At 36.0% G+C, this 15,000-nt stretch overlaps 1 protein-coding gene and 1 long non-coding RNA gene across 3 annotated transcripts in view; one reads left to right on the top strand and one right to left on the bottom strand.

The window, feature by feature from the left end:
* Positions 1–10,803, top strand: part of LOC148720877 (uncharacterized) — a 15,640-nt gene extending 4,837 nt beyond the window's left edge. Inside the window, exons 2-5 of the long non-coding RNA XR_015992986.1 lie at positions 5,598–5,701; positions 5,991–6,086; positions 8,357–8,530; positions 9,596–10,803. This is a non-coding gene — a long non-coding RNA (uncharacterized LOC148720877). The remainder of the gene's footprint in view (positions 1–5,597; positions 5,702–5,990; positions 6,087–8,356; positions 8,531–9,595) is intronic.
* Positions 1–13,587, bottom strand: part of LOC111338618 (uncharacterized) — a 22,910-nt gene extending 9,323 nt beyond the window's left edge. For both annotated transcript variants that reach the window (XM_022945125.2, XM_022945124.2), the window contains exons 1-23: positions 13,430–13,587; positions 13,281–13,350; positions 13,081–13,208; positions 11,989–12,145; positions 11,533–11,595; positions 11,042–11,103; positions 10,780–10,857; positions 9,572–9,620; positions 8,972–9,050; positions 7,489–7,582; positions 6,856–6,929; positions 6,285–6,387; positions 5,969–6,057; positions 5,803–5,835; positions 5,595–5,686; positions 5,078–5,166; positions 4,647–4,725; positions 4,096–4,175; positions 2,220–2,293; positions 1,569–1,681; positions 920–951; positions 419–485; positions 206–326 (exon numbers count right to left, since the gene is read on the bottom strand). In XM_022945125.2, coding sequence (XP_022800860.2) covers positions 206–326; positions 419–485; positions 920–951; positions 1,569–1,681; positions 2,220–2,293; positions 4,096–4,175; positions 4,647–4,725; positions 5,078–5,166; positions 5,595–5,686; positions 5,803–5,835; positions 5,969–6,057; positions 6,285–6,387; positions 6,856–6,929; positions 7,489–7,582; positions 8,972–9,050; positions 9,572–9,620; positions 10,780–10,857; positions 11,042–11,103; positions 11,533–11,595; positions 11,989–12,145; positions 13,081–13,208; positions 13,281–13,350; positions 13,430–13,450 — 1,847 coding nt within the window. In that variant the 5' untranslated portion in view covers positions 13,451–13,587. The remainder of the gene's footprint in view (positions 1–205; positions 327–418; positions 486–919; positions 952–1,568; positions 1,682–2,219; positions 2,294–4,095; positions 4,176–4,646; positions 4,726–5,077; positions 5,167–5,594; positions 5,687–5,802; positions 5,836–5,968; positions 6,058–6,284; positions 6,388–6,855; positions 6,930–7,488; positions 7,583–8,971; positions 9,051–9,571; positions 9,621–10,779; positions 10,858–11,041; positions 11,104–11,532; positions 11,596–11,988; positions 12,146–13,080; positions 13,209–13,280; positions 13,351–13,429) is intronic.
* Positions 13,588–15,000: the final 1,413 nt, after the last annotated feature.

The following is a 15,000-nucleotide window of genomic DNA, read 5'->3' on the forward strand; positions in this document are numbered from 1 at the left end:
ATTGTGACTGGTTATTACCCAATTGACTTGTCAGAATCTTATCAAAGAACTTCTGCTTTTCTGAGTCTCAGAGACTAGAACTTTTGTGTAAAAATCTGGTTGGTGAGTTATTCATAATTCACCAGTTTTCAACACCGAAAGGTGACATATTTCTTAGTGGACTCTCAGACTTTGCCATAATTTGCCACTTTAAATAAATACTCACTTTGAATAAGACTGTCTCCATGTCTCTGATGCACAATCCCAGTTGATATCAGCAAAGCCCACATACAGGAACTGCTGATCCAGATAACTGATAGGATAGTCAGCCTGCTGGAACTTGGGAGCTGAGGAAATATTTTTTATTCTTAACTTATCCACTAAATAATTCAAATACTAAATAATCAGGCCCAGAGATATTTTCCAGAATAATATGTACCTGCTATAGTCTCCAACTGAACCAAGCCCATGTCTGACTCTGGAATAGCTACAAGGCGCCCATATGCCTAGGAAAAGTAAACAGCTATATGTTTCAAAATTGACTGGTCAAAGAGTCTATCAGGCAACTTTCACCCAAGGCTGTGCTCTAAGAAAACTTGAAGGGAGCCCTGAGTGCTATGAAACTATGAAATCCAGGGTGCCCAGCATATGCTTTTTATGAAAAAAACTAAGATTCCTGAGTCATCCAAGAGCAAAAGTAAGGTGCCAGGGGCCACCAAGTGCTACTAGAGCACAGCCCTGTTTCATCTTTTCTCTGAGGACATTTTTGAACAAATGAAATCAGACAAGAAGAGTTTTGAAATCATGCATTAGCTTTGCATGAATCATTATGGTACAGTTATGTTCATGTGCATTCTTTAGAAAAGAATAGAGCAGAATGTTTTTCCAACAAATAAAATGGAGAGATAGCTCTAAAACAAATTAGTTGAAGACTGTGTACCTGATGGCCAACCTCTACCCTGTCACCAAGTACTACAATAAAAAGGGGTTCACAATTAGCTACTTGCCTATTTTCAATGAAAAAAAAAATCAGTACCAGTAAAATTCTATGGTTCAACAGTCTGGCACCTGATAATTGTCACTTTCCTGTCTCAAGGTTATGATTCATATCCAATGCCCTCAGCAGAATAATGGTTGTTGAGGGTTTGGCTCAGAAATCAAAATGCCAGAATCAAGCTACTTTTATTAGTAACAGCTGTAAAAATTATGTTAGCTTCCAATTATCTCACTTCCAAAAATTTAAAAATCTTAACTAAAAAAATACCTGTTGGCTTCTCATTTTTGACAAGATTAAACTTATTTTCCAGTGACCAGAATTTTCAAGATGCCATGAAAAATTACAGACTGATCAACAGTGGGCTAGTTCAGTGGGTGTTTGGTAAACAAACTTTAACGCAGACCACAAGATCTCAACTAGCCCCTGTTAACAAAGCAAAGTCTTAAAAACTAAGTTGTTTTGCAATTCTTTTATGAGGAAAGATTCATCTTTTAAGATACAAGTCAATCCCACTTTTTTATCATGTCTACTTGCAGTTGTCTTAGTCAACAACTAAAATGGAAAGAGAATTAAAGTATTGTTGGCATTTTACCAGGTTTTCTCCCAGCTGACTTGATCCTTTTTCTCATTAAACCTGCCTTTTGGCTTGTTTTAACACCAACAGCAGACATGGCTCTGTTTTTTGACCCACTGGGCATGTTGTACCTTAAAGAAAAAACACATCACACATTTTCACATTAAGTCAAAGCTATTCATAATTTTATAAACAAATTTAAACAAATAATTTGACCTGTATATGAAAATGGAGTAAAGAAATGACCCTTGCAGATGACCTGAAACTTGATATAAAGCAATTGCAGAAAAGAGGCCTGAAAAAACTCACTGTAGGCTTAAATGGGATTCAAACACATGCCTTAACTTCCAGATACTATATAGTTGAATGCTACTGACTACTGAGTTACAGAGCCTCTAATTCTTTCTTGTGGAGGGAACTTGATCATAATTTTCAAGTTTTGCCTTAAACAATAGAAAACTTGGGGTGGCACCTTTCGGCAAGGGTTACATTAACCTTCTCCTACAGCAAGATCTTTATCATAAAAAAATTTAATTGAAAAGTTCTGATGTCCAGATTGTTACACACTTTTCATAAGGGTATTTCCCACCTTCACCATGCAGGCGCTGAGGACAATGAAAAACGAGAGCCCTTCTGAGATAAAATGTCAAATTATACAACAAAACCAACCTCTCTAGTTTTGACCAGATTAATCCTATACAAGACTGAGGTCTCTCATGGCTTGTCTTCAAAAGCCGTTTTGACTGAAAAACAAAACATGGAAATCACTAATTAAAATGAGCTAGTGTTAGTCCGTCAGAGCAATTTCCAGTTAAGACTGTCAAAAGTTATATGAGATTGCTTTGTTTTAACTTTACTTTGATCTGTAATTGACATCCAGGAAACTTACACCACTCTCTCCAACAATCATATACAAAATTAAAACCAATCTTGACTTGGTTGACCACAATTTCCTGCACTTAAGCAGCTTGGTCAGTTTTACTTTGAGTTCTCATTGGCTCTAAGAGGTATTTTCCTTTTGTGTGATTACTTTGGTCTTGGTTTGACGAAGGGCTAACACGCAAGACATCAGCTTTTTAACTCTTTACGGTGGCCAATTTACAATTTCAACTTAGATACAATGAATATATGAAGTTCATATATTTTGAACTGCGGTATTAAATACGTATGATGCACGATCCTTCGCAGTAGATAGCGCTATTTATGCAATAGCGAAAATCAGGCCTGTACGGGATTTGAACCACTGACCTCTGCGATACTAGTGCAGTGCTCTACCAATTGAGCTAACAAGCCAACTGGGATAAAATAAATAGCACATAAATAGCGCTATCTACTGCAAAGGATCGTGCATCATACGTATTTAATACCGCAGTTGAAAATATATGAACTTCATATACTCATTGTATCTGATTTATCATCACGGGTTTATTACGAATCAACTTAACGGCCTGCTCCCAGTTGGCTTGTTAACTCAATTGGTAGAGTGCTCCACTAGTATCGCAGAGGTCAGTGGTTTGAATCCCGAACAGGCCTGATTTTTTTCAGGTCTGATTTTCGCTATTGCATAAATAGCGCTATCTACTGCGAAGGATCGTGCATCATATGAATTTCAACTTAGTTGATAAAACCAAATTACCTAGTAGAAATTCAGTTTCGGCTTGTGGTTTTCCATTATTTCCACTAGCTAGCTAGTTTGGCTTTTAAAAACCAAACTGAAATTGTTGCAACATCTAAGTTGTCACTAACAACTTGGCTAGTAAGTTGAAAAGTTAGTGTCATGCCCTGAAAGCCCTCTAACTTTGAACTTTTGAATACCAGTAGTGTTAGAATTTCAGTAGTAAGTGGAGACCATAACAGGTTGAAGATAACACCCTTTATTACATGACTCAGGCAGTCAGAGGGCCAATAACTAAAATCAACCAATCAAAATGCTCTATTGCTGGTCAATATTCTCTCAGTATTGGACCGGGCACTGTCCCACTGTTTCGCTCCGACAAAGGGCTAACGCTCGAAATGTCAGCTTTTGTAATCATTATGGTGGCCAATTTACCATTTCAACTTAAGTTTGTTGATATATCCAAATTATTTTGTTACTCTGACCGACGCAGCCCCAAACAGTTTCTTTCGAAACTATCAGCCTTTATTCACTGTCCCGAATGGTCCCGAATGATACTGCACTCGTGTCCCTTTGAACTTCAGTCGTATAATAAATCTCTTATTAACCAAGCTTGATCGGGACCGAACTGGAAGAGTATCTGCCCTCGGTGTTTTTTGTACGGACCGAGTGCAGCAAGGTCCGTACTGTCAAGACCTCAGGCCGATATTCTTCCAGTGTGGCCCTTGCACTTGGTTAATAAGATATATGTAGCTGACTGATTCATCTACTCTTATCTCCTTTTTGTACTGAAAATGTTTATCACTTTGTGAGTAAAAGGGTTAAATAACAGACAAAGAGGCTGGTGACATTTAAAGATGAAATTTAAAACTAGAAAACTTAACAGAGTAAAAAAAAAAGCAAAGTGAATTAAACAAATTTTAAACTTACACTTATGACATAACTTGGCTCTGCACTGCGCATTTGTTGCTCAGCTTTTATAAGCCTTCCATGGTCTGTGCCCTTTTTTCCTGGTAGATATGCAATAAAAATATACAAAATTAAAAGATATTCCATGGGTCTAGTAAATGTTATAATTAGCTTCTTTCACGTTTTGAGATTGTCTTCAAATTTTCTAAAAATTACAACAAAAGAATTTACTGCATTTTGAGATTTAAGAAAAACTTTGAAACTTAACATCAAAACTGCCAGAAAAAAACAATTTATTTTTAACAGATTTCTTAAATTTAGATGTCTAGGACAAAGGCTGCTAGATGACTCCATTCTAAATCTAGATCTGTTGGCAATTATCCAAACATTTAGAAGATGCACAGGAAAGCATTCTTGAGCTTATGGTTAAATGATTTTTTGGAGTCTCAAAATGTTTTCTGGGGAATATTTCTCCTTTTACTCATTTCCTGCATGAACTTTGAATTGTACAGAAACCAACCTTTTTATGTCAAAAAATAGTGCTTAAAATAAAATGAGAACTACTGTCTTACCTGACAAAGTTGCATTAGCCTGTTTCACACGTTCCAGGAGATACTCGGCAACTTCTCTGGACACTCTGTTTATTCCTCCCTAATTTAAACACAATGACAATACTTGAAAAAAAAAAATTCAAAATGCTATGGAAATCCCTCTGCTAAACTGCTTGGGAACTAAAAGATGCCAGCTGTACTGAGGTTGCAATGTTCCACCAGACTCTGCACTTTGACAATGATTACTGACCTGGAATAGCTTGTCATTTCACTCACTAGTGAAATCTTATTTATTATCTATTCACGTCTCCTTTGAATCGCTCTATCTTATTAAGAGATTTCACTCTTGTTAACAAAAGATTTCAAGGAGTTCCTCCCTTAAAATATCAAAAGTATTGTAACCGAGTGCTAGCTCCCTTAAAACCCTAATTACAAGCTATGGGCATTCTTACCCCCGCAGACTGCATTTTCCAGCTCAGTGACCTAATCCTCTCACCAATCATCTCATCTTTGGTGGCTACAATTATCAAGTCCAAAACACCTTAAAGAGAAAGATTTGTTCTCTTTGTTATTTCACAGATGGTTTCTCCAATAACACTGATTATTATATATGGCTGTGTCTCCAAGGACTGGGAACTACTGAATTCACAAATTTGATTGGCTGAAACCAATATTGAAAGCAGTCTAGATTTTCCCATCTAGACCGGCACCTAGACCAGTCTAGAAAAAAAAAAGGTACAAAGAATATAAAAAATTGGCATATAAGACAGCCATATAATAAACATCTTATTAACCGAGCTAGGTTGGTCTGTATGAGAGAATCTTGACCTCGGTTGCTGGTAGAGACCTCACTGCATTTGGTCTGTACTGGCGACCTTGGTCAAGATTCTCCCATACAGACCTCCCACTCGGTTAATAAGAACTAAGTATTAATTGTGACAAATTTATAATGATCTTAATATTATTTACCAGGGTCTTTTCCAATGAAGTCAAAGAAGACAGGTACAATACAGAGAAGCTGAACCACTTCTGATGCCAACAAGCATCTGTAACCAGCTTTCCTATAACAAGGAATGGTATTAATAATAATTATTACTAATAATGAGTATATCAATATTTACAATTTGGACAGTTCAGTCAACAGTCCTGTCAGGGAATTTGAACCTAAAAAAATTACCTTGAATCCAGCCTTCGCCGTGTTGCTTGGTATCTACAAGTAAAAGTAACCACACCACATCCTTTTATTGATGATTAAAAAATCTATTATTAACTCATCATTTCATGATCATCATTTTTAGTTACCAAATAATACTTAAGCCAAAATCCCCAGATTTAATTCATACTTAGCTATACTGTCTCCATTAGCGAGTCTGACCAGATCAGCAACAAGATCATAAAGGCACAGGTACAGCCTGTTGTACAATCCACCATCCTAGCGACAGAGAACAAAAATAGAGAAAAGTGAGTAATCAAAAAATGAACTGAAAATGAAAAAAAAAATTAAAATCGATTTCTTTTCTTGTCACCGCTGGTGCTTGCTGGGATGGGAGACTGATAACTCATTTATGTTCAATAATTAGACCTCTTCATGCTGCACAAAAGTTTTAAAGTTCACATTTTTTTTTTGCAAGAATTGACAAAAAGGTTATACTGTCTTACTATGTGTTGATCATGCTCAATCTTAACAGCACCAAGAAGCAAAGATATCACTCTGCATCTGACATCCCGAGGGAGCATAAACACATCCATGGTATCAACATTTCTGAAAAACAATTTAAATTGACAACAGATGGTGAATATTTACCAAAAACCTGAGATACAGAGATTGTAATTTTTTTTTAACCCTTTGAGCTCTGAAGGGATTAAGATGAAGATTATTACACTTGTTTTAACTCAAAAGTCGTGGTGATCAGGTAAGGAGAATTCAGAAATTTACCAAAACCATGGAACTGATGAAACATCAAATTCTCACAACTATGAAAAAGGCTAAATAAATGCAATTGTAAACTCTTAGACTTCAATTTTTTTTTTGATGCCATGTAAAGTGGTTATGACCACTGAGAAACTCAAAATTGTGAAAAACCCAGCCGACACCAAATTCTCAAACTAGCCTACAAATAAATTAGCTATAATTGTAAAGGCTTTTCATTTGAAAATTTAGTTTTCAGATCTCGAGAAAGACTCAAATCATATATTAATTAAATATTACCTTTTGGTTTAAGGTAATTACCTTATTTTTCGAAGTCTTGTAATATCAAGAGTTTGCTGAACAAGCAGTGAAGGTATCGCAAATTCCAGAGATGCCTAAATGTAATAATTAATACATCCACTTAATATTATTTAATTGATATTACTTCATAACTAATTTAATTATCAATCTATACCATTCATCAGAGTTCCTCAAAAATTGTTAAACAAATTAATTTTGATAAATTTAATATGCTTTTATAATATATCACAAAATAATTTAAATTATTAATCGCATTCATCTCTTGACAACTCTACTGTCACCACTCAGGGTTTTCATGAAGAAATGCAATAGCAAGAGAAAAGTGTAAATTTAGTAGTAGAAGAACACACTTCTCCAAGTCTAGGTAAAAATAGCTAAGGTGTGTCACCACTGAGAAATTAGCTCTCCAGTCTATGTTAAAAGAATGACTTGCTATTTCCCCAAGCAAGATAACAAAAGGTAATTAAAAAGGAAATCAATCTGCTAAGATATCATTAGAGGAATGGAGCTCTTTTAACTGTTAAAGCAGTACCCATAATGTAATATCTACACTGACAAAAACTGGCACACCAGCTTCCTTAGAATTTCCTCAGAATGAAAAAATTAGAAATTGTGTACAGTCAATCAACTGACCACTAACATCAGCAACAGCATGTTACACCTTTCTTTGTCTTCATTTCTGTAGTTGATTAAATTTTCTATAAGCAGTGATGGTTTTACCTTCCCTCTGAAATAAGACCATACAAAATTCACTCTAGGCTATAACTATAGGATATACAGCATTCTGCTCGCCATAGAACTCTAAGTATTTATGTCCAGCATTTCCTCAAAGTGTCTATAATAAGGTTCTTAAATTACCCTCTCACTCCCAAGATATGATGATATCATTCAGTAAAATTATTCTCCTTAAAATTCTTACAATTTAGTTTAGATAATTTAGTATTGATGTTTGAGGAGGCGGTGTGGCCAAGTGGTTAGGGTGGCGGGCCAGGTTCAAGTTCTCCACCCTCTACTCACTGGATTTGTTATCAGTAGCCCTAACCCTGAGTTCAACTCCTTGATTGTAGTTTGTAAATAGCTGATTGGTCTGCCTCCTACATGTGGGGATTTGCATGCACTTTATGTTTGTTCAAAATCTATGTTTGATTTACATGAGGGCCACTGGGTCATCAGTTTACTAGAACTGTCATGTATCACCCTCATCAAATAAAGTCACATTTTTTTTATTGGATCAATTCTTAACATGCATGGTAATTGATATTTTTTTCATTCTCATCTCTTGTTTGCTTGATATTATTTAGTTCTTATTAACCGAGCGGGAGGTCTGTATGGGAGAATCTTGACCAAGGTCACCAGTACACACCAAACGCAGTGAGGTACCAGTGTCACAGATCAAGATTCTCCCATACAGACCGACCTCACTCGGTTAATAAGATGTTTATTATTAGGGCTGTGTCTTATATGCCAATTTTTTATATTCTTTGAACCTTTTTTTTTCTAGACTGGACTAGATGCCGGTCTAGATGGGAAAATCTAGACCGCTTTCAATATTGATTTCAGCCAATCAAATTCATGAATTCAGTTGTTCCCAGTCCTTGTGAGACAGCCATATAATAAAGGGACATTATAAAGAGGAGTTCTGTCTTGGTCATTCATGGGAGTTAAAAGGTCAAAGGTAAACATGTAGTGGAATACAGCAAGACATGGTCTTCCCTGTCTAAAGCTCAAATTGTGTCAGTTTTTCTATCTGGTTCACAGTTACTTTCTCAGAAGCAAAATAACAATTTTTCCATGTCCAGTCCAGTCCAGTCATTTATATCCGAATCTAAGATATTTTGTATTTACCATCTGTCCACTTTGACTATTGATTATTTTCTGCAACTTTTTTTCTATATTCAATGGTATTTCGAGGTAAACCCTCTCAATTAGTATTTTTACTCTTAGGTAAACTTTGCCCAATAAATATGTTTAAATTAAAAAAAAAGGTAAACAGATCTTTGCACCAACTGGTCAAAAGGATTCTGATTACAACAAGTATCCTAAAAACAGAATAAAAAATAATTGCATGTCAACTCCAGAAGACAACATTATCAAAACTACAGTAAACACAACTTACTTCATATTGCTTTTCACGTAAAGGTTCACCTCTTGCTGGAGGCTGTATGCCAGGTACAAAAGTCGTCGCTTATCAAGATCTAAATAAAAAAAATACAGTCACACTTTACTTTGCTCTTTACCTCCCAAAATCTGATTGATAATTCTCCCCTCTCACTGCTACACATTACCTCGTAAATCAGTAACAAGAATTTGGTGCTAGATCAAGATAACAACATCTACCTGATAAGTTTGAGTATTCTCATTACCTGTTTGCTGGATAATGTATGGATATTATAGGGAGAAGTTACATGATGATCACTTCTGAGAATTTAAGGGTTTAACTTAAACTTAAATTTCACACTTACTTGGAAGCTGATACCTTAAAAACATCTAAACTTTGTTAAATAAATATCCAGATGATGGTTAATTTTCTGTATCACTGACAAATTTGACATAAGCTGATTCAAAGGGTGAACTTCAGGTCCCATCTCACCAACTCCCATCCATCCTGTTAGGATTCTGTTACTCCTAAAAACTGATGTAGAGTGCAAACTGATAGAAAGAGCTACAGCTTGAAGTTCATGAATGATTGAATCTTGCATATCTTCAAACAACTCACCAACATTCAGTTTTTCTTTTATAGGGAATCTTCTCATCAAGTGTTCTCTCTATAACAGACAAGACAAAGACCAAGGAAAAGGATCATTCTTTGGCCCACTTAAAAAACAAGCAATAAGATGTAGATGTATCATGTACAGCTGTAACACATCTAAGTATCACCTCTCCTAGTCTGAACAATAAACTAAACTTATCCTGAAATAACGCTAAAATTTTGCTAAATTGCACTTAAGGTACTGTGGATATACAAAGCATGGGAATGAGTACTAAGGAGATTCAGTTTGCAAATTTTGTGGCATTTAAGCATGCATGGCCATCTGAGTTTGGGAAGAGCATGCATCTTATCAAAGGAGGATTCATATAAACCATGTAAGTGAACAAACTCCAACTAACTTCTACTTTCAACACACTACTGCGAAAACTTCAAAACTAGTTTCGTCTACGACCTCGTCAGTTGATGACAAAAAAAAACTAAAAATTTGAAAATTTTTTTTGAAAAAACGCGCATGTTGAAAGTAAAAGTGTGTTGAAAGTAGATGAAAGTGTGTTGAAAGTAGAAGTTAGTTGGAGTCTGTTCACTTACATGGTTTATATGGCATTAAGTAATACTTTCTTGGCTTCGATAAGTATAATTTCACAACAAAGGAGGATTGATTTTTAAATATGGGGCATTAATGTAAAGTTTCTTGACAGGGTGAAGTCTCAGTTGATAATTAATCTACGTTTCTTAATGAATCACAGGATCAGTAGCTTTCAGTATAATCACAGTTACATTCTAATTTCAAGTATGTTCTGTAAATAATATCCACCAGTTCAGCATAGTGTCACTTTGCTTCGTGTGAGAGTTGTAAATGAAATTAGAACCAAAGTAATCACAATAAGAGCAAACTGAATTACATAACTATGATGACCTGCTGGTAAGAAATCAGTGTAAATAAGTAAGCAAGCATAAACTGTATTTCAGGAAGAGAACACACAACAACATTTGGATAATCAAGTCATAACTGGTTTAAGTTTGGTACTTATTTGGCTTCTAGAGTGTCACAAAAATTTCAAAGAGCACAAACAGTGGGCTTGTTTACACACAACTGAAACTGGGTAATTACTTATCAAGTGTCCAAATAAATTAAAAAATAAGATGTCATCAGATTCACAGTTAACATTTGATTTAATAATAATTATTGTAACTTAACTATTGATAACACATACCTTTTGCCCAAAAACACCTGTCACTGAGACATTTTTTAATGATGATGGAACAAACTGGTTCTTAGGAAGCTTGTGCCTCTGGAGTAAATAAGATCAGGAAAACTTGTCTAGTCACATTGTAATTCAAGCATAACAAGAATTTTCTACTTATTAGAAAAAGGTGAAAATTCAGGTAGATTGTACATGATCTGCTCCATTCCTATTCTAGACAAAAGACTTGTTAATCACACATTTACCAACTTTCCCAAAATCAACTACCTACCACAGGTCTATCAGAAAGTGCAGAATCCTTGAAGAACTGTTCCACTTGCGCACGTTCTGCAGCTGTGAACAAAAACAAATACAACATCAAAAATACACGATACATGAACAGCAAAATAACTTTGTAGATAATTTTCTTTTGGTTCTTACTAATTCCACTACCTTCTATGGTTCTTTGTAATCACAGCAGGAGTGAAAGTTGGAAGCATTCCAGCCATCTCTAGAAGCTCAGTATAACAACACATTTTAAGATAATGTTTATTGTATAACTACACTGTGTCACCAATTAGCACCTCGCTAGTCAGGAGCTAGATCCCTAACAGACACATAAATAAAGTTTCATCATCATCATCATCATCATCAACCACTCGATCAAGACCAATGGACTAATAGAGCTCTACTGTAAATAATTCTGGGATTCACATGCATTATTTTTTATTCTGTTTATATATACACAATACTAGTTGTATAGTTTTAAAATACAAAGCTTACAAGTTATAATACGCCCATCAAGCATCCAAACCAGGGGAAGGCTGTCGATAACATGCATCCTATCTGTGGCAACAAAGAATGAACATAGAATTTGACAAAATTAATGAATGTCCAAACTACACTTAACTTCTACCACTCCCTATTTTGTGAGTGGGTGAGCTTGATTATTCCTTTTTGTAATGTGTCCAACTTTCACAAGGATTCTTAGTGACAGGCAAGAAATTAGAAACTTCAACCTGAACCCCTTAAATTCTTACAAGTGTTCAACATAGGATTTCTCCCTGTACTTCCAATATGTTTTCTTGCAAACATTTTACAAGAACAAACAGGCCTATTGATGAAACATTAAATTCTCCTGTCTAATTTACAAGGAATTGTATGGAAGTAAGTAAAGAGAATTACTATTTGGATCCGAGGGTTAAATGGTTCACCTGTTGGATACATTAAAACACTTACAATAAGCATCCATCTCCAGTTTGTGGTTTCCATGGAGACTGAGGTCCAATATATGGACATGCCGTATTTTTTGCAACTCATTCCAGTCAAGGTCATTATTAGCTAAGATCAGTATTCCAAAGGCAGCAACTGAAAACAAACCTTCCAAACTTCTCACCTATCACAGAAATCAAATATTATACATATATCAACATTCTTGCAAAAATGTCATTTAGAGAATGAATTTGTCATTATTTTGAGGATCCCCAGAAAAATCCATCTCGAAATTAAACTTTTTTTTCTCATTCAAAGGCATTTTTAACACGTTGCCCAGCTGCTTAACAATTTGTTGGCAAGGGCACTTTTCTTCTGTTCAAGACAAAATAAAAGAATGGAACGGTCCTTCTTGCAATGGAATTTTGCACAACTTGAAAAGGTCAATAACTTTAATCTTAGCAGCCGACATTAAATTTACTAAGACTTATTTACAATCGCTCGACTTCTCAAATTTTATCCTGGCCCCTTAAGCAAATTGTTTTGAAATTAATCAACAGTTTACTTTGATCATAACATAAAAGCTTTACATTCAAATCGTGTCACACTCGAGTTGACAAAGACAATTAGTTGCAATTAGTTCGAGCCACGGCATGAAGATTAATTTAATGCCATTATGTTTGTCGAGTTACCGGTAACCACAAACAAAACACTAAGTAAATAGACTCTCATGAATAAAGATTGTTGATGCGAAACACAACCTCGTTAAAACTGACTCTTAGTGAGCATGAACTACATGTTTACAACTTATTAAAGCTATCTATCATGAATGCAAGAAATCATTCACTTGTGAAATGACTCGAGGGTTAAATTTCAAGCGTAAGTGTACAAGCGATCGATCGGTCTAAGGATGTTTCGTGCCATTTTATGTAGTGTAGTCTGATATCTCCATGTTAAGTTTGAGTGGTCTGTTATAAGCTCTGAGTTTTAAGCTTCTTTTCACGCAACAATCCCTGGCGAAATGAGATAGCTTTAAGGCAAAATATCATTTTTGTATAGGGAGGACATAAAAGAAGATTAAGTCCACCTTAATGATACCCTCGGGCAAAAAACATTTACCACGTTGTTAGCGAGGTCAATTTTCCACAGTTGCGAATAGCATCTCAAATCGGGTACAGCTTCAATTCGATTTCCACGGACGATCAAGGTCTGAAGCTTTGGACATAGTTCGAGTCTTTCCAGGGATACTGTAAGATAGAGTAGATTCCATCATTTGCCATTGACGTTACAAATCAAACAACACTTTCTGGAAGCGTTACCTAGTCCAAGATTAGATAAATCCAAGTATTCAACGAGCTGTAACGGTTGAGTTGTCCTTGACCTCAATAGCTGTTGTACAAAGAAAGAGAGCAAAAAAAATTATTTAACAGTACTTAAAGATCGGTTTAGCCACGAATATATTTCTCACCTGACTAGAGATCCTCATCATATTCTACATGACTGCGAAAGTGTTAAAATGCAGACAGCTGATCCGCTAAACACGCAAAGGTTTCCTTGCTTTGATCCATATGCATGTTTGTATTATGCGCGCAAACAGAGCACGATTTTCCCAGTGGGGTACGGTGAGGAGTCGCACTGTGGGAGTCCAGATAAATAATAGCCCATTTATCACCAAAAGGGGCCGGACGCACTGGGCAAATTTTTGGTTAGGTGGAAAATAAAGAGTGTGGAAAGCGAGGAGTGTGGAAAGTGAGGATTGTGAAAGCGAGGAGTGTGGAAAGTGAGGAGTGTGGAAAGTGAGGACTGCGGAGTGAGGGAAATGAGGAGTGTGGAAGATGAGGAGTGTGGAAAGTGTGGAAAGTGAGGAGTGTGGAAAATGAAGAGTGTGGAAAAAGAGGAGTGTGGAGTATGTGGAGTGTGGAAAATGATGAGTGTGGAAAAGGAAGGGTGTGGGAAATGTGGAGTGTGGAAAATGCGGAGTGTGGAAAAAATTTATAATTTATAAGAGAACTAATGGGCAGCACACAGCAACTTGTGTTGTAGTATTGAGTTTATTCATCGACCGGTTTCCACTTTATCAGGATAAAACTACAAAATACATTAACGTATATAAGAACGATCCTTCGCAGTAAAGCACTATTTGAGCAATAGTGGAAATCAGACCTGAAAAAAATTTCAGGCCTGTACGGGATTCGAACCACTGACCTCTGCGATACTAGTGCAGCGCTCTACCAATTGAGCTAACAAGCCAACTGGGAGCAGGCCATCAAATTAATTCGATATAAACCCGTAGATGATAAATCGAACAACAACAAACATATGAAACATATGAGTGAACTGCGGTTATGAGACGTATATAAGAACGATCTTTACTGCGAAGGATCGTTCTTATATACGTCTCATAACCGCAGTTCACTCATATGTTTCATATGTTTGTTGTTGTTCAAAATACATTAACTATGATCATAGGAACTTAGTTTTTCTAGACCTTGTCAGAACATGTCACTTTCCTAGTTTGGGTGTGAACAACAAAACACCCACAAGAATAACCACAGGATATGATTAAAATCCTGGCTGTGTTTTCACTAGGACAAGTTTGACTAGTTAAAGTCGGAAAAGTCGGGAAGTTCAGTGAAAACAGCTTGTCCAAACCCTCTGTTTACATTTGAGCTTTTACCAAGGTAAAAATTTACGAAGGTCAAGTTACTTGACCTTGGTACATTCTTCCAGTGTTTACACTAGCTCAAATGACTCAATTTGATCTGTCAACGCTCCCGCTATCTGCATTATCTACGTTATGAAATCGAACTGGCGGGAAATTCTAAAACCATGCTCGCTTCAAGAAGTAAAGTAGTGGCTTTCTTGGCCGTTGCTTTTTCTTTTTTAATTCAAGAACTGCAAACAGAAACGTCAAGATTGTGAATATGCAGCATCCTCCCTGGTGGGAAAATACCACGACCATTATTACACAACGAAGGATAGAAGTTTGTCTGAAAAAAGTTACCTGACCGATTATTCGCCGTACGAAGATCGATCAAA

The sequence above is a fragment of the Stylophora pistillata genome, chromosome 11 (assembly GCF_964205215.1).
Source record: "Stylophora pistillata chromosome 11, jaStyPist1.2, whole genome shotgun sequence".
NCBI lineage: Eukaryota > Metazoa > Cnidaria > Anthozoa > Scleractinia > Pocilloporidae > Stylophora > Stylophora pistillata.